At 44.2% G+C, this 20,023-nt stretch overlaps 2 protein-coding genes across 4 annotated transcripts in view; both read left to right on the top strand.

The window, feature by feature from the left end:
• Window positions 1-347: 347 nt before the first annotated feature.
• Window positions 348-3,808, top strand: LOC134187965 (U6 snRNA-associated Sm-like protein LSm7). Its single transcript, XM_062656146.1, has 4 exons — window positions 348-388; window positions 442-532; window positions 3,323-3,394; window positions 3,447-3,808. Exons 1-4 carry the CDS (start codon window positions 380-382, stop codon window positions 3,581-3,583), a joined length of 309 nt encoding a protein of 102 aa, XP_062512130.1. The 5' UTR covers window positions 348-379; the 3' UTR covers window positions 3,584-3,808.
• A 6,331-nt stretch (window positions 3,809-10,139) lies between these two features.
• Window positions 10,140-20,023, top strand: part of LOC134187847 (phosphatidylinositol phosphatase PTPRQ-like) — a 16,794-nt gene continuing 6,910 nt past the window's right edge. For 2 of the 3 annotated variants that reach the window (XM_062656015.1, XM_062656013.1), the window contains exons 1-4: window positions 10,140-10,263; window positions 18,673-18,969; window positions 19,035-19,334; window positions 19,398-19,721. In XM_062656015.1, coding sequence (XP_062511999.1) covers window positions 10,170-10,263; window positions 18,673-18,969; window positions 19,035-19,334; window positions 19,398-19,721 — 1,015 coding nt within the window. In that variant the 5' untranslated portion in view covers window positions 10,140-10,169. The remainder of the gene's footprint in view (window positions 10,264-18,672; window positions 18,970-19,034; window positions 19,335-19,397; window positions 19,722-20,023) is intronic. The other variant, XM_062656014.1, reaches the window with a different exon arrangement.

The raw sequence follows: 20,023 nt of genomic DNA, 5'->3' as shown, positions 1-20,023 counted from the left end.
GATTCTCTCATCAAGACCTATTATTTAGAGCCTAGGTTGTTGTTTCGTGGGACTGCTCCGCGATCGTCACACGTACAATCTTTTTTATCTACATAAAAATACTCCAGTAGTAACGACAATCACTGCAAAAAGTGTTGCTGAACTACAGAACTAACTGTAAAGAGAATTGGCAAAGCGCTAGCCTCGTACCAGACTCTCTCGCGCCGTTGTGCCCGGTTCCCGTATAACACGACAACGTACAACCGCTGGGTGTAATTTGATTACTGTTTCTGAGATTACTTTTTAGTGTAACAGTATCGTGGCGTATGTAAATCCAGTAGACCTCGTACTCCCCATTTAGAAAAATGCGCGGACATACGAATACCCGGATACTGAGGAAATGGCGAAGGTAGGTTCTTGCAAGATGGTAACATGTACTTATCATCAGCTATATTATTTCAGGTCGTAGAGAAAAAGAAGAAGGAAAGTATATTAGATCTTCAGAAGTATCTAGACAAACCTGTACGAGTGAAGTTCCAAGGAGGACGAGAAGGTAATTACGTTCGAATTTTATCTCATATATCCTAGGAGGTGAATGAGTTTGGGAAGTCAATCAGTAGACCTGCCAATACAGCTTCGTATTAGTGCGGAAATGTAGCAACCAAAATACGGCTGAATACGGGAAACCAACGCCTGTTGTTACATTGTTGATATCAGTTTATTGACAGATTTGCTTTGATGGCAGATTTCTGGTCACTTGCTACCATTTTTGGTGACATGGTGACAATTTGACGTCCTGGCTACATACAGACATCTGAACTTTTTTTGCACCATTTAAATGACCACGCCCATAACATATCCAAAGTAGGCAGGCGTGGTCAACAGATTGTTGGCATCGCTTTATATTTGCGTCAAGGCTTTGCCTCGATCTTCCAAACGTTAAGTCTAATTACTTTTGCTGCAGATGGTACACCGGATACCCCAGAATCACCCAGATACAAGCAAGCAGAGAAGTATACAGATTCTAGCTCAAAGAATCTGTTATGTCTAGAAAGACGGAGCTAATGAGTCTGCGCAAAACGACTGTCAGAGTGTCTCACGGTAGGCTTGTCGGGAGAAACGACTGGCAATCGTGAGAATTGGCCGCAAATCGTGAGATTGTGAGGCATGCCTGTAAATCGTGAGTCTCATGATGAAATTGTGAGAGTTGAGAGGTCTGTACACATGTCACTTAGTTGACATCTAGTTCACCACAGCTGGATGCTTGAAGAAACTTTTGTCTTGCAAATGGTGCAGAAATACGAAAATGTGTCTTCAAATTGTATTGAGTAGTCTACTTCCAGTTGAATCTTGTTGAGTAGGACATGTTGTATCTGCTGCTGCATGGGCAGCATGGATGCCTTTACACTTACCAATAAATGCAGCTCTGTGTGACCTGCACTATTTGTACGTGTGCTATATTGGGCTCTCACATCATTGTTGACATTCATTCGAAGACCCACAAGTACTAGAGGATCAATGTCTCTCTTCTGCATGTGATTAGAATGGGACGTGAAACGTGTTTGGTCATAGTAGCCTCATATCAGACTTTCTTGCACTGTCGAGCCCAGTTTCCATATAACATGGCAATGTTGAAGAGGGACAGTTAACGTCTTCTCCAGCATTGTCATGGCATACAGGAACCAAGCATTGCAGTGCGAGAGGGTTCGTTGCAAGTCTGTCAGCAAGCTTAGAACCTGTATTTTACTTTCTAGTAAGTACGTCATCAAATCTTACAAAGACCACACCCATCCGTTTTTGGGAGATTGGTGCCAAATGTGGACACATGGAGAATAGTCTGATATGCAAGACACTGCCATGTGTGCAGGAGAGTTGACATGTTTGAATTGGAAAGCTGTAGGGAGGGCGAGGCTACATACTCTTCTGGTTGGTATTACCTGCTGGTTTATTTTCAATGATGTGGCAACGACCTGACTAGATTGATTACGACACAGCAATTAGTACTACTCTGCTCACTTCAGCAAACTCTTTACTTGTTTGGGCAAGATGTAGAAGCAATTAACTATTAGACTAATATACAATTTTCAATTGCGTTGCTGCAGCTGACTGTATTTAACCTTCAAGTGCAGTTTTGTTTGCCAGAATTCTTCAAGGTGTAGCAGGATGACGTTATTATTAAATTACTATTACGTTTTAATTATTATCAAGAAAAAATCTGATGAAGGGCAGTCAAACTTTTAGATATCAATGCACAGATAGTGTATAAGTACAGTTTCCGAACCACTATGAGGTCGTCTTGTTCTGTAGCAAGCGAGACTGCACGCTTCAATGATGCATAGATTTGGTTTCATTTCACAAACGTTTCAGTAACAACCAGATTGGTATGCATGCATCATCATGTTTTGATGATGTCAGCTCCAAGCCCTTCCATATATCTACCGCTCTGGACTGTCTGCGGTCAAGAACGTGTGCATCTAGTTTCCGTTGTGAAATGAGAGTACAGTGCACAACACTACATGTCAAATCCTGTTGAAGTCAACACTCCTGTGGTTGTGTCGGTTTCTATAGACAAAGAGCAAAGAAGTTTTCGAGTAGGTTTCTTTATAGATAACAAATGACTATACGACGAAACAAGAGAATATAAGTCTAGAGGTTGCCGTACATACTAATCTGGTCTTTAATATAGCGTTTAATATGGGCAGACAATATTGCCACAGATCAATGGCAATTTTTAACAGCTGTAATTGCTCACTTGAGCATTGCTTTACTTGCTGAAAGAACTTTTTAACTGCGCAACTCTGCCTAAAGAAGTGATTGTTTCTATACATCTTTCTTGAAGGTTCATTGTCCATCAAGACCACATTGTCCACAACATGTCAGAAGGGAGCGTGTATGTTCTGCTTTACCAAACCATACATGGCAGTCTAATTTAGTGGTAAACTTAAGTATGAGCGTTGATTTTCATTGTAACTGTTATGCTGGTTTTAGTCTTCTCTTTACACACCCAGACATGCTTGTCTACGCGCAAATGCTGCAATTTGCACTGTAATTAACATTATCATTTAACCAAGTTTTCAATTTAAGTAAGCGGAACACTGTTGCATGATCTTTCTGCCGGCCCTTTTTTCATTGGGTGCCTGTAGTTTACATGCATATAGAGCTGGCACTCTAGCTAGGCACAAGCCGCTTGTAGGAGCAATTTTAGTTTTACCAATTTTAATGAAGGGCAGATCTTGGCTGTATTTCTCACAAAGCGGCATGCCTGAATTTTGTCCAATGCAATATTTACAGATAGTCTGTTGCTTTCTAACTTCTGATTTAACTTTTATTTTCTGTTTTGTAGCATCTGGAATTTTAAAAGGATTTGATCAGCTGTTGAACCTTGTGCTGGATGGAACAACAGAAAGTCAACGAGGTAAGTACTCCACAGGTTTTGTTGCAACCATATTGTAATGTAATTATTTTAGATTCAGATGATCCATCGAAGCTTTCTGATGAAACAAGGTCATTAGGTCTTGTTGTGTGTCGTGGTCCAGCAGTTGTAGTGGTATGCCCTGCAGACTCAATGGAGCCGATAGCCAACCCATTTTTGCAGCAAGAATAATAATCACGGCAAGGATGCTTGCAGCAAATTTGTATGTAAACTCTACTAGAGTAGTTGTGGTCACTGTGTAAGAATGGAAAACCAATGTGCAGAATGCTGTTTTACATGCATTGGAATTTGGTGAACGTTGACACTGCAGCACTGATGCTTAATAATGTCTTATAAATTTAGAAAGAAATATCCATTATTGTTTGTTTATAGGATATTAAGCACTGGTCGGTTCATTTTTATAAATAAGTTATGTTAATTCTAATGTAGATTAATTAACAGATATGGTGGTAAGGAGGAATCATGTCACAACGTTAGGCTTGGTAAGATAGGAAAATCTGTATATTCATGGTCATTAGACTGTTTCAGCCTTTTGTCACTGTTTCCAATTGCAACTAAGTCAATTGGTGCATCACTGGATTTGATTGGCCAGTTCAGTCTACTAAGTCTGTTTTGAAGTAATAGAGCTTATTGTTGTTGTTGTTGTTGTTGTTGTTGTTGTTGTTGTCGTCATCGTTGTTGTTGACCTTTTGCTGCATTATGTTGCATTATTCACACCCAATGCAGCCAAGATCCTCTCACATTTTGAATCAATGGTGGTAGCTAGGTAGCTCATGCAGTTAGAGGAGCATTCCGAAGATACGCTAGCTGCTGGCTCCGCCTTCGCTCCGCTAATGTGAAATAGTAGTACATGTCTAAACTAACCAAGTTGGGTATCTGGGTGCTGTCTTAGAGCAAACCCGACAGATGTACGTTCAGAACGTTTAAAAACATAAAAACTGACGGGCCGTTTCAAGAATTTCGTGAAGCGTTTCTTGCACCATCAGATCACGTGAGCCTTACTGACGTAATCGCATTCCTGGAAATGGTCTCTCTGTTGTTTCCGTCGCTCTAAGAACGGTAGAAACCGTCGTGATACTTTCAGACTGTCTACAGACTGACCTCCTGTTCGTGCGTTTTATTTCCGTACAGCAACATTCGAGAGAATAGGCGTTTTGTGAGATTATTTGGCGTTAGAGGCAGTGGACACTGTCGTCGATCGTGTTCTAACAGTTTACGAAGCACTCATTCCTACGCAGGAACACTTCTTCGCGAACTCCCTCGATCACCGGACATCGCTATGTCGGCTGCGCACTAATGTTGCGCAGTTCTCCGGAATGCTCTCTAGATTGTAGCATTGCAGGAAATCTATTGAGTTACCTTTGGGCACTTCTGAAAAGCAACAACGAAATTCAACTTCCAGAAATTGAACATATTGATTATTGAAATAATGTGAACACAACTAAAATATACGTATAAGTTGATTGATCTAGATGGTCAGTCAATCTTAGATTGCATTGGTGAAAGGTTCTATTTTATGAATTAATAAGGTGCCACTGATAGGTTGGGCAGGGAAGCCATCCTTTCTCAGAAGCATCACATGACTAGCGCAGGGGTTGAAAGTTAGCAGTACAGACGCTAATTGGTCACATTTTAGTAGACGTACTACAGTTGTGCTGGGTTTGGTGTCATTTCTGTCTTCGTGTGTATACACATGCGTGCAATGTACTTATCTCAGTGGTTGTATGTCTATGCATCTCTGCTGTATCTGTATAGACTCGTGACCAGTCTCGCCGCGCTTTCGTCATTTCTGGATGTTCAATCCTTACCGCAGCGAGACTGGTTTCAGACTGCTCTCAGGAATTTTACGTCATGTATACGGTTTCATGGTCACATAATGACACGCAGATTATCTAGGTAGTTGGGAGAGACTGGCTCGAGTCTAGACACTTTATTTTACTAGTGGTGGCGCGGACGCGATCGGTATGTGTCTGATCGCCGTGAATCCGCTGCGAGCAGCTGTTAGTCGCGCGTGGAGCCGCGAATTCGCGATGAAAATTCGCGATGCGCGCATCCGCTATGACTCGATCGTCCGGATTCGATGTGACTTGCCGCAAAATCGCGACAAAACTTCGCCGTGAATTCTCTGCAAGACTTTGTCTACTACACGTGATCATGAAGTCGTTGAGCATGCAGCTGGCTGGCTAGTAAGCATCGGTTCGAACAAACGGCTTTACTAGGTGTCGTTACTGCCGTTGACAGGCGTAGAATACAAACCACGACGTGTAGGGACGTGAGTTTGCGTGAAGAGCGCACTACAAGTCGTCGTTTGTGTACAGGTACTTAGTGTAGTCTTTGGTAGACAACAGGTATGCATGAGATGTCTTCGTTGATTACATCCGTAATTGGAAAGGTATGCATTATGAAACTGTAGAAGAATTGGATACCACTTACTAACAAATCACGATATTACGATACAAGCAGCGACCACTAAACGGATCCCGGGATCCGTTTATGTAACCCTGTCTGTTAGAAGTATGACCTCTTCAAAGTTAATTGCACCGGAAGAAGGCGGTCTGAAACCAGTCTCTCCCCGGCGAGAATTGACAATCCGGGGAATGACGAAGGCGGGGAGAGACTGGCTCGAGTTTAGTATCTGTACGAGTAGACTCAGATGTGTTGAAGCAGCCAAGTGTTCTTCAGGTTTGTTTACGTAATTAATCGGTTTTGTAATACCGAATGTCTGGGTTGATGAATCATGCGATGATGTTTGTACTTAGTAAAAAGTTGAACTCTGTACTTTTAATCTACGCGCACTCTTTGTTGCAGCCTCATGGTAATTTAGTACTCGTCATTTTGCGCTTAGGGTAGCGGTGATATGATGCTCCAAGAGTACTGTACCATCTACCGGGGTATATCTATTGAGTGGAAGATAGCTGTGTACCAGGTACTGTTTCACAGCCACGCACATCACGCACAAGCTTTTTGTCTAACTCAGATGCCTGGAAATAGAAACGAAATAGCTGTTCCCACTTGCGCCACGTTTCTGCGAGGTTGCGGTCGCAAAATGACATTTCTGCTGGTGGCTTGAGTCGTTCCATCCTGACACTATGTAATGCTTTCAGTTGTATTATAGCCTCTCGTAACGCAACTCAACACAGCTACTAAAGTTACTCGCTGTTCTGCGCTTGAGCATACCTTCTACTACGCATGCTGCAAGTCTTAGACTAGTAGAGTCACTACTGTCACACCGTGACGGATGGACGGACGGACGCACGCACGAACACGCGGCCTGGTGAGCCGGCTTAGAACCTCTGACTGCAGCGGGCGCATCTTGCACTCTACTCTAGACCAGAGGACAGTATACAGTGGCTGGCGAGCCACGTCACATCGTCATACTCGGCTAATTGGACAAACAAAGTCCGGCGCATCTCATTTCAGGCCACCAGAGTCTCAATCCGGGCGCAATCCGACTCGGTGGTTCGTCTCCGACGGCCGATCTCGACCCTTCCGCCGCGTTTCGCGACGATCTGAGACCGACGTCGTGTCGATCTGCGCGCTACAAATGACGGAAGCGTGGGTTGGCGTATTGTAGTATAGGACTAGCCCTCACCCGCCCTATGGTCGGTAGGAATTGCGCTAGCACCTACATAGTAGCTACATAAGCAAAGAAAACGTAAATCAACTTTCGCCAGTCGTCCATTATTTGGCACGTGGAGTAGCCCCCATCTCACGATCTAATCTCACTGCAGGGCGGGTCCATGTACGTTTCACTCTAGAGACAAAATCTACACACATGCGCACATGCACACGCACATGCACACACACACACACGCACACGCGCGCGCGCGCACACACACACACCACACACGTATTCACTCGAGTGAGAGTTCTGTCTCATACCATCCCATGCACTAACTACGCTACACGTCATACCGCGAAGAAGACGCACCAACTGCAGCGGGCGCGTAGAATATTATCCTAATAGCGTACAGTGGCTGGTAAGCGCACGTCACATTCCGTACCCCGCTATATGGAGGGGCGGTTGCAATCTAGCTTTGCACGCCGCTTCCGCGAAGAAGGCACACACACGCACGCAGAATCAGCCCAGCGAGCCGACTGCAGCAGGCTCATCTTGCACTCTACCAGTTGTGTAGAGTAACAGTGGCTGGCGAACGCACATCACATCCGCATACTCGGTTAATTAATTGAACAAACAAACTCCAGCGCATCTTATTTCAAGCCGACGAAGTCTCGTTTCTGGACGTCGGAGGCAGTGTAGACGAAATCCGACTCGAACTTTCGTCTCGGACGGCCGAACTCAACCGGGCCTCCGCGATCCGAGGCCGGCGTCGTGTCGATTGGAGCGTTACAGGCAACATCCATCCAGACAGACGGAAGCTTGGGTTGGCGTATTAGAGAACATGATGATAGGACGCAGTATTTTCATATAACTGTTTATATAGCTATGGAGGCACTCGAGTACAGTACCTCTTGCACTAGTACAACGAAAGTTATATCAGTGCGGTGGCGCTCGAATGCGCCGACTATGGAGCTCAAGTATCTATTAGAGTTATTCGACCAACATCAAATCGGTGGTACGGGCTCGACTGTGCCCTGTGGGACCCTGTGGAAAGAGCTAGTATACCTTCTACAGTTGCACGAAGAAAAGATGATGGGTGATAACGCCCTCGACTCGGGGTTGCGTGCGCTGAGATCTCCCATAGAAAAGGTGGATGTAGAGAAACCATTAAAAGACTTGGACGAGGATTTCACCAAAAATGAGTCGTACGACGAGCCTTGGTGTATGCCCGGTTTCCACGAGAAGGCCGACGAACCGACATACGATGAACCAAACATATTAAAATGATATCCTTTCTAAAGAATTGATGGTGATGACGTGGGTGAGTCTGCTCAATCTGAATCAATAGCGGCTCAGATGTAACATAATTGCACGATTTCTTCGTGATCCCCCTATTCGGCACATGTCATGGCTCATTCGAGGTCGGTTGCGCCCCATCTATGTTATAGAATCACAATCTCAATGTGGCCGTACTTGGCTTCGTGAGACATAGCAGAGTCCAAGTCTTCAGCACCCCATGGAATCGTAACACACGCCCACTACAGATTCGTGACCGTATAGCTTGCAACAGTAGCCTGGTCGACGTCTGTGGCTTCCCTACCTAGCTGAAGCAGGGGAGGAGGCAAAAGACGATGTAACAGCAGTTGGAGGAATATTCCACCCTATCGTGCTTGAAACTTTCGGCCTCTGCATGGTCGTCTCACAGCATCGAGGTTTTGAAATCAATTGCACGGAGATCAGTATGCATAACCACCTGACCGTTAGCCAATTAATTAAGCCATCCTCATACGAGTCTCGCGTATCCAACCCCTTCCCTTTTTATTTTTTGTCCCCGCTTTACCAAAATAGAAAACAGGAGGGTTGGCTTGGCTACGCATGACTAACCTTATACCTCCAACAACAGTTGTTCAGCAAACTTTGGCTTTATAATTCTAAGATTGTTTAGAGAGCTAGACTAGCCTTGGACCGTATATAGTGACGATATTTTTGGATTACTGAGATAGTTAATTGTGTTGGGGTTGGGGTTGGGAAAACTGAAATAGTAGAATAGAGGAAACAATTTATATACACCGGTATATAAATTGTAATTGTTTTTTATTTACCGACCTAACGCCCTACTGGACAAATGCTGCCTAACTATCTTTGAAGAAAAGTTGACAGAATACATTTATTCTAATTTCACTTAATTGAACATACACGTAGTTTTGAAATAGGCTGTTAGTTTAACATAATTAACAGGTAGCGTAGCATTCAGAACATATTATTCTTAGCAACTGCCAGGCAACCTATAGCAGGTTTATTCTTTGAAGTGTAGACTCTAGTATGTTGCGTCGAATCTACAGACTTAATTTGTGCGTTGCTTTTGTGCTGATGAGCCAAATCGCTTTTAGAACTCGCAGTTACTTTGTCCGTGCAAGTCTTTTTATGTGGACATACACTGATTTAGTTCAAGACGCGTGCACCTCTTATGACTGATTGCAATGTACAGTCTAGGGTATGTTCCAAAGCGGAAACATTGCTGCCTAACGCTCTCTCTCTCTCTCTCTCTCCCTCTCTCTCTCTCTCTCTCTCTCTCTCTCTCTCCCTCTCTCTCTCTCTCTCTCTCTCTCTCTCTCTCTCTCTCTCTCTCTCCCCCTCTCTCTCTCTCCCTCTCTCTCTCTCCCTCTCTCTCCCTCCCTCTCTCTCCCTCTCTCTCTCTCCCTCTCTCTCTCTCCCTCCCTCCCTCCCTCCCTCCCTCCCTCCCTCCCTCCCTCCCTCCCTCCCTCCCTCTCTCTCTCTCCCCTCTCTCTCTCTCTCTCTCTCTCTCTCTCTCTCTCTTTCTCTCTCTCTCCTCTCTGTCTCTCTCTGTCTGTCTGTCTGTCTGTCTCTCTCTCTCTCTCTCTCTCTCTCTCTCTCTCTCTCTCTCTCTCTCTCGGGCAGTTAGAAAACATTTGCATATTAATTTCAAACGAATTTAGCGACAGTATACTGTATGGATCGAGCATGACAAACGTATAGGGCGTCGTTTTAGAAGACTCAAGGTGCCACTGATAGGTTGGGCGGGGAAACCCAGCTCTTCTCGGAATCATCACATGACTTACGCACCGGACGAAAGGTGGAAGTACAGACGTTCCATTGGTCGCATTTTACTTGGCGTGCTGCAGTTGTGCTGGGTTTGGTGTCGTTTCAGTTTTTGTCTGTACCTAGGGAAGTGCAATGTACTTATTCAGGTGGTGTGTATGCCTATGGTATCTCTGCTATATCTGGTCGAGTAGAGTCAGTTGTGTTAGAACAGACAATTGTTCTCCAGGTTTGTTTATTAAAACTAATCTCTGGAACGATTAATCATGATCATGTTTGTACGTAGCAGTAAGTTAATTAGACTTGTATTGTAATTTGTGCTCTTTGTTGGTGTGTCATGGAGATTTAGTACCAGTCATATTTTGTGTCCATAGTGTACACATCATACTAACGCCGCACTAACCTTAATTAAGTGATTTGTTGTATGGTTACTCGGATTGCTGGCTATTACGTTTCGCTGATTAGGTGTGGGAGGAGTGTAGGAGGAGTGTAGGACTTGATGTGGGTGTTCGTGGTTCTGAGTGATGTTGACAGCTGTTAATTCTTCACACCGAAGCCACGTGCTAACAGCAAATCACATGATTAGATCAAGACATACGTATGTAGAGCCCGGATCATGATACACTCCGCGCAGCTCAACGGTGGCGGTGCCGCGCCACAAAACGGCTGGGGCGCCGAGTTGCTCTGTTGACGATGCAAACATTGTCGCACATTATCACGCGCAGTAATCCGAGCTGCATGATTGATATCAATAAAACACAGCGCTAAATTGGTATGCTTCCTGTGCTGTATATGTACTTATACGCACGCACTGATTCTACACCACGGAATACTGACGATCTATTGCTATAGACACACAGAACTATGGCAGAACGCGGAACACAGACTCTATCAATACAATTGCCTTACCGCTATCATACAGCTGTCATCGTAACTCCGCCTCCAACTAATTACTACGCACAATACACCAAAGTCCTCCCTCTTTAGTCTTGTCGGTATCTAGCAGGAGGTCTCCTGGTGGATCTCGCCGGATATCTTTTTTCTGCTCCTTGTGATAACTCGGCTGTTGCTGTCGTTGGTGTCTCCTGGCTTGATTCACCTGGTTCAGCTGTCGTCTTCCCTTCAACTGCTGCTTTATCTCGCTGTCTATTTTGATCCAGAGCTACTGAAATTGGTTTCTTCTGTCTCTGCCACTTGTGGCATACTCGATCCTCTCATCTCTTGATCTTAGTTGGTCCACATGGACATATCTAGTGCTTTCTCCTACATTTACCAAGCAGTTCGTGGGACCCAGTTTCTAAACTATGGTACCACCTAACCACTTTCCTCTTACTGTCTTGTCTCGGGTTCCAGACACTTACAGTTAATCCTGGTTCGAGGTATCTTGCTCGAAAGGTATCCTCTTCATATTGATCAGTCTGCAGATCTCGGATGTTGTTTCCTGTTGCAGGTCGTAAAAGAGTTAGTCTAGTTCTCAATTCTCTCTTCAACATCAGCTCAGCCGGGGCCTTACTTGTTGTCGTGTTTGGTGTCGTTCGATACCGCAGTAAAAATGATGATAATGATGACTTATCTCCCTGTTGGCTGACTCTTCAAACATTTCTTGAGTTTTTGGACCAGTCTTTCAGCTTTTCCATTGAATAATGGGATGATAAGGTGGTGTTAACTGATGTTGAATTTTATTGGCTTTCATGAACATCTGAAATTCGTGTGACCTAAATTGGGGCCCGTTATCCGTCACCAATCTCGGGTAAGCCGTGATAACTAAAGGTCCGTCTCATCGCATTCATGGTCTACTCTGTGGTGTCATAAGTGCGTAACTCGTGTACTTACGGCCACTTTGAGAAAGCGTCGATCATCAGCAAGTACTGTCTTCTGGATAGTTCCGCAAAGTCAGCATGCACCCTCTCCCAAGGCATCGCTGGGTATATCCATGGATCAGATCCATGGGTCAGATGGTAAGACTCGTGCTGGTTTTCCTTTCTGACTCTGACATCTCTCACATCTGCTGGCGAAATCTTCCAGGTCTCTATCAAGATTGGCTCACCATATAAAGCCCCTCGCTAAAGCCTTCATCCTGACTACTCCAAAATGTTCATGAATTTTCTTCTGCCACCACCGTACGTAATGCCTTTGGTATAATTACTCAACTTTCCCAGAGCAGACATTCGTTATCGATTGACAACTCTGTGGATCGTCTGGCGTAAAGGCTCTAAACATGGATCCTCTCAAATTCTCTGTCCACTTCGGGTATATTCATCAGCTTTTCTCAGTATCGGATCTTTCTGGGTTTCTCTGGCTATTTCGGTTGTCGTCACTGGCAACTGATCGCAGTAGTCCACGTGGTAAATCTCCTTATTTGGGTCAATTACTTGCAAAGGTATTGGCATTGTAGACAACAAATCTGCTTCCTTGTTGACTTGAACTTCAGCTTGTAGTTGTATGAACTGAGAAGCAGTGCCCATCGTTGTAACCGGCCTGCTGCCAAAGTTAGGACAACTTCATATGGTCTCATGATATTCAGAAGAGATCGATGGTCTGTAAACAATGTATATTCTCTGCCCACTAGGTACTTGTGAAATTTCTTCACTCCGTATACTAATGCTAATGCCTCTTTTTCCAGTTGGGCGTACTTTTTCTCCGCTGTCGATAGTGTTCTGGATGCAAAGGCTATTGGTCTCTCCTTGCCATCTGGCATTATGTGTGTCAGACAGGCACCTACCCCCTAAAAGGTGATGCATCACAACTCAGACTCACTGGCCTTTGCAGGTCGGAATGTGTCAGGAATTCTGATTCCAGAAGCTTCTGTTTCTCTTTTTGGAATGCTTCATTTTTCTTAGCTCCCACTTCCACGGTCGATTCTTGCATAATAACGCATACGAGGGATGCAAGGTCGCCGACAAATTTGGCAAAAACCGCCGTAGTAAGCCCAAGAAAGCCTTAAGCTCTGTCACGTTCGTCGGTTCCGGCGCATCTTTCATCGCCTGGACCTTAGTCTCCGAGGGCGAGATGCCTTGCTCACTGATAATATGACCCAAGTATTACACTCGAGGCTGATTGAATTCGCATTTTCCTGCTTCAGTTTCATACCAGCCTCATCCAATTGTCTCAGTACTGTTAATAACCCTTACTTATGTTCTTTATTTTCGCCAACTACTAACATGTCGTCCAAATAGGAGATGACGCCAGGAATTCCTGACAAGATGTTGTCCATGGTTCGCTGTCAAATTCTAGGCCCTGAACATATTCCGAAAGGCATCCGATTAAACGTGAATAAACCCTTGCTGGTATTAATCGTCAAATAATGTTGGAAACACACATCTGCTGGTACGCCTGTTTCAGATCCATGCGCGAGAATCGTCTTCCTCCAGCCAAGGTTGCCAACAGATCATGTGGGTTTGCAACTGGATAACCTCCCATATCTAAATCGTGACCTTGTAGTCACTACGCAGTCTCACTACCTTCCCCCTTTGAATTACAACTACTGGAGTTGCCCAGTCCCTTTTCTCTACTGGTCGTATCACTCTTTCGCGTTGCATGCGATCTAGTTCCTGATTGACCTTTTCCTGTAGAACATACGGCACCGGTCGAGCCCTGTAGAATTTCTGTCTAGCCTGCGCTGTTGGTGCAATTCTTGCCTCATGCTTTGTACAGTACCCACACCGGGGAAAAATAACCTTGGAAGCTTCTCCTTGGGGTCGAACATTTGGCGTGCCTCAACACTGAACAGAGATCCTCAATCAAGCCGGATCTTACTTAACCAGTTCCTCCCAAGAATGGCTGGTTTACCCCGTACATCTACTACTATAATTTTAGCAGTAGCATGCTGCTCAACGTATCTCACTGGTACTTTTGCCTCTCCTTTCACCTTGAGGCTTCCGCCGCTGTACGTCTTCAATGTCGCCGTACTTGCATGTGCTGGACATAGGACATATACTGCTCATATACACCGATGGGTGTTACTGTCACTGTGGCTCCTGTGTCCACCTCCATTGGTATCTCACTGCCAGTGTGATCTTGACTCCGCTGTTTCAAGATTGAGCAAACACCACACTGACCGTATCTTTATCAATTTGATGAGTGGGTTGTGGCTTGCCTTTCGCTGTGGCACGTACGGCTGCAGTGTCATTCTTGAGCTCATCTTGTTGAGACCTATTCTATTGATGTGCCTTTGTACCTTGCAGAAACGACACTTCTGAGCCTTGAATTTGCATGTACTGGGGTGATGTCCACGCCCACTACATCTATAGCATTCTTTGCTGTCTAATTGCTTTGCTTTGTAAGCGCCACCTGCCGTGTCACCTTGTACGCTAAACGCCGTCTCAAATTGCTTTGCAGGTGGTCTTCTTGCGGTATTCCCATGTAAAGTATGCGTTTCGTCTCTCACAGTTTCAGCGGCTTGTGCGATGTGGGCTGCATGCCTTCGTCAAGGTCAGCTCTGATTCGGCAAAGATCTTTCTCTGCACAGCCTCGTGATATAATTCACAAACCAATTGATGCCTGAGCGTTGGATCCAGGTAGTCTCCGAAATCGCAATGCTTCGATAGCCCGTGTAGTTCAGCCATATAATTCGCGATAGTCTCACCTTCTCTCTGAAGACGCTGATAAAAACGGAAACTCTCCTCGATCACAACGATACGTGCCTCAAAACGACTCTTCTACAGAGCAAACAACTGATCCAGTGACTTGTCTTATGGCTTCTCTGGTCTCACCAAATTCTTCAAGAGAGTGTATGTCGCAGTACCGACACAAGTCAAGAAGACTGCTTTCTACTTGTCTGCGTCCTCCAACCCATTTGCAGCGCAGTACAGTGCCATCAGGCATAACTGGTCATAACTTTCGCGCCCTACAGCGGAATTCCGAGGACTTATGGTAATGTCGCCAGCACACACGTGTTCCTTGGCGTGAGCACTATTTAGTAATCTAATTATAGGCCTATGGAACGTTCTGGAAAGAAGATAGAAATGCAGCGTGTTGATTTGCTAACGACTAGGCGTGACTAATCGCTGATTGGCTGACATAATTGACTCCGCCCCAAGGACGTTTGCATCTTGGTCGTAACCACGCAAAATTCGCAATTTGCACGACATTTTCGGGCTGATGCGGAGCGTTCGCGTAGGAGTTGCAAGCAAGAAGTATTCAAAAATCGGAGGCGGGCTTTATCTGAGTGGAAACGGAGACGGACTAGTGGCTTTGCCGATGATCAGCAGGCTCCCCGTTTGAGAGACGTCGAGACGTCCACTCCGTCGCTCTCTGTTTCGTCTGCTGAAGATCATGTGAAGACTTTTACAACCCCTACGACTTCTATGGACTGCCATGGACTGCCGGAATGCGGATTCCGGCACGAACGAGAGATTCGACGAGCTGATCCGTGACTGACTCTCTATTCGTTCTCGTCGGGATCGGATGACAAGCTCTAGATGTAAAGAATTTATTGTTTTGTGCGGTCCTTGTAATCTAGGTTGAGTGAACTGAAGTAGTGTTACACATAACGTGAAGATTCTGTTGTAATAATTATTTTATTAGCATTAGAGGTATAGCAACTAGAACAACAACTTTATTGTGTCATATCTCCGTATTGAAAGCGTATTTTGAAAATCGCCTCGATGGGTTTTTGCCCCAACGTCTGAATAACGTAATTGTTTACGTTCATTGCCGAGAGTTGTTGTTTAACGGACAAACACGACCGTAAACAACACCCTTTCCGTTGACCCTTTCAATGAATATCTGCAAAGCAGAAGCTTTATTTTTAAAACCGCCTCGACAATTTTTAGAAAACAATATAGCAAAGCTTTGGACTAAATTCCAGAGTCGTACGTCTTTCTGACAGCGAAAAACACTACGATATGTTCAAAACTTCGACATCACAGTTCTCCGAATGGGAGTTCCTTAGAAAGATCACTTTCGAACCAAAAATTGAATATAGAAACAGATATTTTATTTCTCCTCATTGTCTCCGAATTTCAACGCAATTGAGAACGCCAAATTTGAATTACGCGCGTTTGACATTCAGACCCCCGGATGACCAGTTATGCCTGGTGGAAATGTACAGGAGAAAACGCTCTTTGTAATCTTCTACGTTATCAACTTCTGCGTTAAATTCTCTCAGCTCACCATGTCTTCCCGTGGCCATCCTCGTCGCCAATCGTGCTGTATTTGAATAGGACCGGATTCTATCAAAGCGGCGCGGCACCGCCAACCTAAATTTTTTACTGTTGGCGTCGGCATGTTCACGATACTCGCGGTGGCGGCGCGGCACCGCCTGCGTTGAGCTGCGCGGCGTGCATTGTGAACCAGACTTAAAATTAACTTAATTTATTGAGACAGTACGTCTTTTGTTAATACTCCACCTGCATGGCTAAACAAGCCCTGTTTACAATACCAACGCTGCGTAAACATCAACGTCGATGTCGGAGTCGCGACGACGTCCGACGTTGAAGTTGACTTGTTCACAATATTTGCGCGACGCAAAGCACAGGTCAGATGGCCCGAAGCTCAAGTCCAACGCGCTTCACATAGAAGAACACTGTCATTATACGTGACTCTTTTGTTGCTTCTTCTACTGCGTCGTAGATGCCAGAGAGTTCAAAACATGTGGAAGGAGACAAAAGTTGATTAAACCGAATATTTTAGCGACGCCGACAGCCAGGACACTTCTACGGGAATTTTTGTCAGTCCTAGGTATTTTTAATCATTCGACCGGATTTGCCAATAACACGGGTAGTTTCTCATGGCGCTTCTGCTGATCTCGGATATCTGTTTTAGTTCTTTATGTGTGCTTTTGATTGGTTGAAAATGATCACGTGCTTGTGGTTGACGCTGAGTACTTACGGTTGTTGACGCTGGGATCGAACCTGCTTTAATTTCAGCGTCAACGTCAACGTCGAGACGCCTGGGTCAGCGTCGGTGACGCTGGCGTGTTCACAATATTGACGTTGACTTCGGTGTCAGACATTGACGTACGTGACCGTCAGCGTCAATATTATGAATAAATCAGACTACATTCTGAAGTCCATTGTGAGCTAGACGAGAACGATTTTGAACCTCCCAAAAAAGGTGCCGTGCAGATAGTCCGGAACGTGTTACAAGCAAAGATGTCGAGCAGTATTCAAAAGACTAAATATCAATGTTATTGAATTTACAGTGTTATGATTGTATTTGAGGTTCTCTTAATGGACATTGATTGGTCGACATACATGCAGTTTGAGGTTGTGTATGTTGCTAGGCTGGAAATGGTTTATATGTAGCATCAGCAGTCAGACTAATGCCCAATCATGCAACCAGTTTCGGTCAACACCATCTGTTATACCTCGCAGTGTCGGACCTTCTAGCTCAAGCTCTGTCTTAAGAGTTCTTAGAAGCTTGCCAAGGCGGTTTAACGCACTCCTTCTCAGTCAGGAAAATGGAAACGGTATCTCATGAGCGTCATAATTTTGTCTTGATTTCGCCAATGGGAGGCTGGTGATTTGATTTCATGCACTTTGACAAGATGCTTGTTCAAAGTCCAGTATTGACAATCAGTCACACGACGAAAATATATTAACGTTAGTCGAGCTCTTCTTTTGGTTCAGTAAGATTGCTCTTGTGATGCTAAAATCGATCTGTCGTGCCTCGTTTGATGATCTCAAAGCTTTGAAAGATTTCGACAACGCCACACCAGTCACAGTCTGCCAGAATAGACTAGGTGTACCTCCTTCATTGTGTGTTACCTCGGAATCTGTTTTGCATCGCTGAAAAGCATTCCCTTATTAAAAGCCTAAATTTTCCCACTTTCTTGACGCAATTCAAGGCACAACTAGTTGTTCCATCAGCGCAGGACTGCCTCAACAATCTATTAAACACGCTGGATATGCTTCGTCCCAATCTGCTAAAATGGACCGGGGTATTGTTCCCTAGCTTGCTGGCGTTGCTCTCACCGCCCTCGGTCTCTCTACACAAAGTGAATCCTCCTCTTCTGACGGTGTCGCCTGGCCTGGCCACTAAGCGACTGGATCGGATGCCAGTCTTCGCTAGACTCGTGCAGTACAGAACCTGGTCCTTTTCTCGCACGCCCGTATATTCACATGCTCGACCATGTGATAGTGGTACACTCTCGCGAGAAGAGTGAATGCAACGCAAAGTAAATAGTATCCAGTCTGCTTAGCGCTTCTAAAGTACATAGACTAACACTTGCAATTAACCCGTTTATTAATGATCTTAAACTATAAAAATATTACACCATTTAAACTTTATTGTCGCAGTAAGGTAGTTGGATATCACAATAACTTTTTATCGATCATGACTATTTTTACTGCTAATATTTAATTACATTCTTAAATACTGACGGTTGCAACAACGCATATGTAAATTAGCAAATAAATTACTAACTCTTTAAGAATACAGAAAATTTGCTTATATTTAAGCAGACGTTATTTAAATGTTGCCTAACTTTACTAATTTGTAAAAATTTATGTAATTTTGTTACATTAGTATTTTCCATCCTATTTTAACTATATTTAGCAAAATGTTTATGCAAAAAGCATTAAATAAAGGTTTCTACTAATTACTACTTTACACATAGTTAACAGTTTCCTTTTCATGTTGTTTTTTTCACTAAATTTGCATATGGTGAGGTGTACTCGTTTCTGACTTGTGACAGGACAACCATGCGAACGGCCAAATGTTACCAATGTTACAACATCAAAAATTTATATTTCAATGTCGTGTCCATCAGCTGACTGTGATTGTAAAGCTACCAAGTATTGGCCAGGGTTACGCCGATTGTACTTTACCCCCGAATCCATAATAAGAACTACAACAGAGAAAACTTTTGCATTTACTCATCTGCATCCTCACACGTTTTACGCTCTGAACGTAACTGCAACTTATAATCAAGATTGTGCAAAAGGTTTCAATTCTTCCAGTGAAATTGTTGTAGTGATCACTCGGGCAGCAGGTGAGAACAAGTGCTCTGTTGTGAAATTGCGAAACTACTAAACCGTTATTGTCATTTTCACTAAGCAGCATTGCCTACTCCAAAAATTGTTCAAGTGAAACCTCGTGATTCGCAATCCGCTAAAATTCAAGTGAATGTCAATGACGGATATAAAAATATTTCTTCATTTATGGTCTACTACAATGGAACAAACACTCCATTCAATACAACGAACTCTACTAAAATCTTGCTTACCGGTCTTACACCGTACACCGCATATGAGGTCCGAGTTGCGGCCGTATTTAGGCCACTCGGTGCTTCTGACAGCTCGTATGACGTAAGGAGCAACATGAGTAACGCGATGGATTTTGTTACTCTCCGACCAAGTACGATATTCTTGTACTTTTTACTATTTTAACAATTTGCTGTTCAATTGCTTTTGTGACTAGAGCCTAGCATTCCTCTAGACGTATTAGTCGATGAAGGCTCACTGACTGCTTCGTCTGCTAAAATTGTTTGGACAGCTCCAGCTACACCAAATGGCCTAATCGCATACTATACTGTGAGCTATGTGATAGGCCAATTTTCTGTGGCCAACACTAGCTCAGCTGTCAAAACACTTAAAGGAGCAGACAAAAATTTGAATTTTACATTGGAAAATCTCAATTCCTGTAGTTGGTACACGACGTGGGTGCAGGCCACAAAAGAGGAAAAAGGCAAGCTCCTTGAAAGTGATACGAGCACTGTAGCAACATTCAAGACATTGGCAAGCGGTAAGCATTGTAACAGAATACAATCGCAAAGGTCTCTGTTTAAAGCTTCGGTACGTTACATTACGTTACGTTTGGTCAATGAGATCTGTGAACCGGCCCTCTAGGGCCAGTTCATATGCCATACGCTGAATCAACGTATAGCGTCCGGTATGTTGCGAGCGTCGTCTGTGAACAAAGTGACGTTACCTATGATAGGATACGATACGATACGTACGTTGAAATAGGATGACGTAACGGAGTGGAAAGTTTGACCAATAAGGTTTGAGCAATTCAGCACGTGATTTCTTTACCAATCGTACGCT

The sequence above is a fragment of the Corticium candelabrum genome, chromosome 12, assembly GCF_963422355.1.
Source record: "Corticium candelabrum chromosome 12, ooCorCand1.1, whole genome shotgun sequence".
Taxonomy (NCBI): Eukaryota; Metazoa; Porifera; class Homoscleromorpha; order Homosclerophorida; family Plakinidae; genus Corticium; species Corticium candelabrum.
The sequence above is the reverse complement of the archived record's forward strand: the minus strand, read 5'-3'. Positions and strand labels throughout refer to the sequence as shown.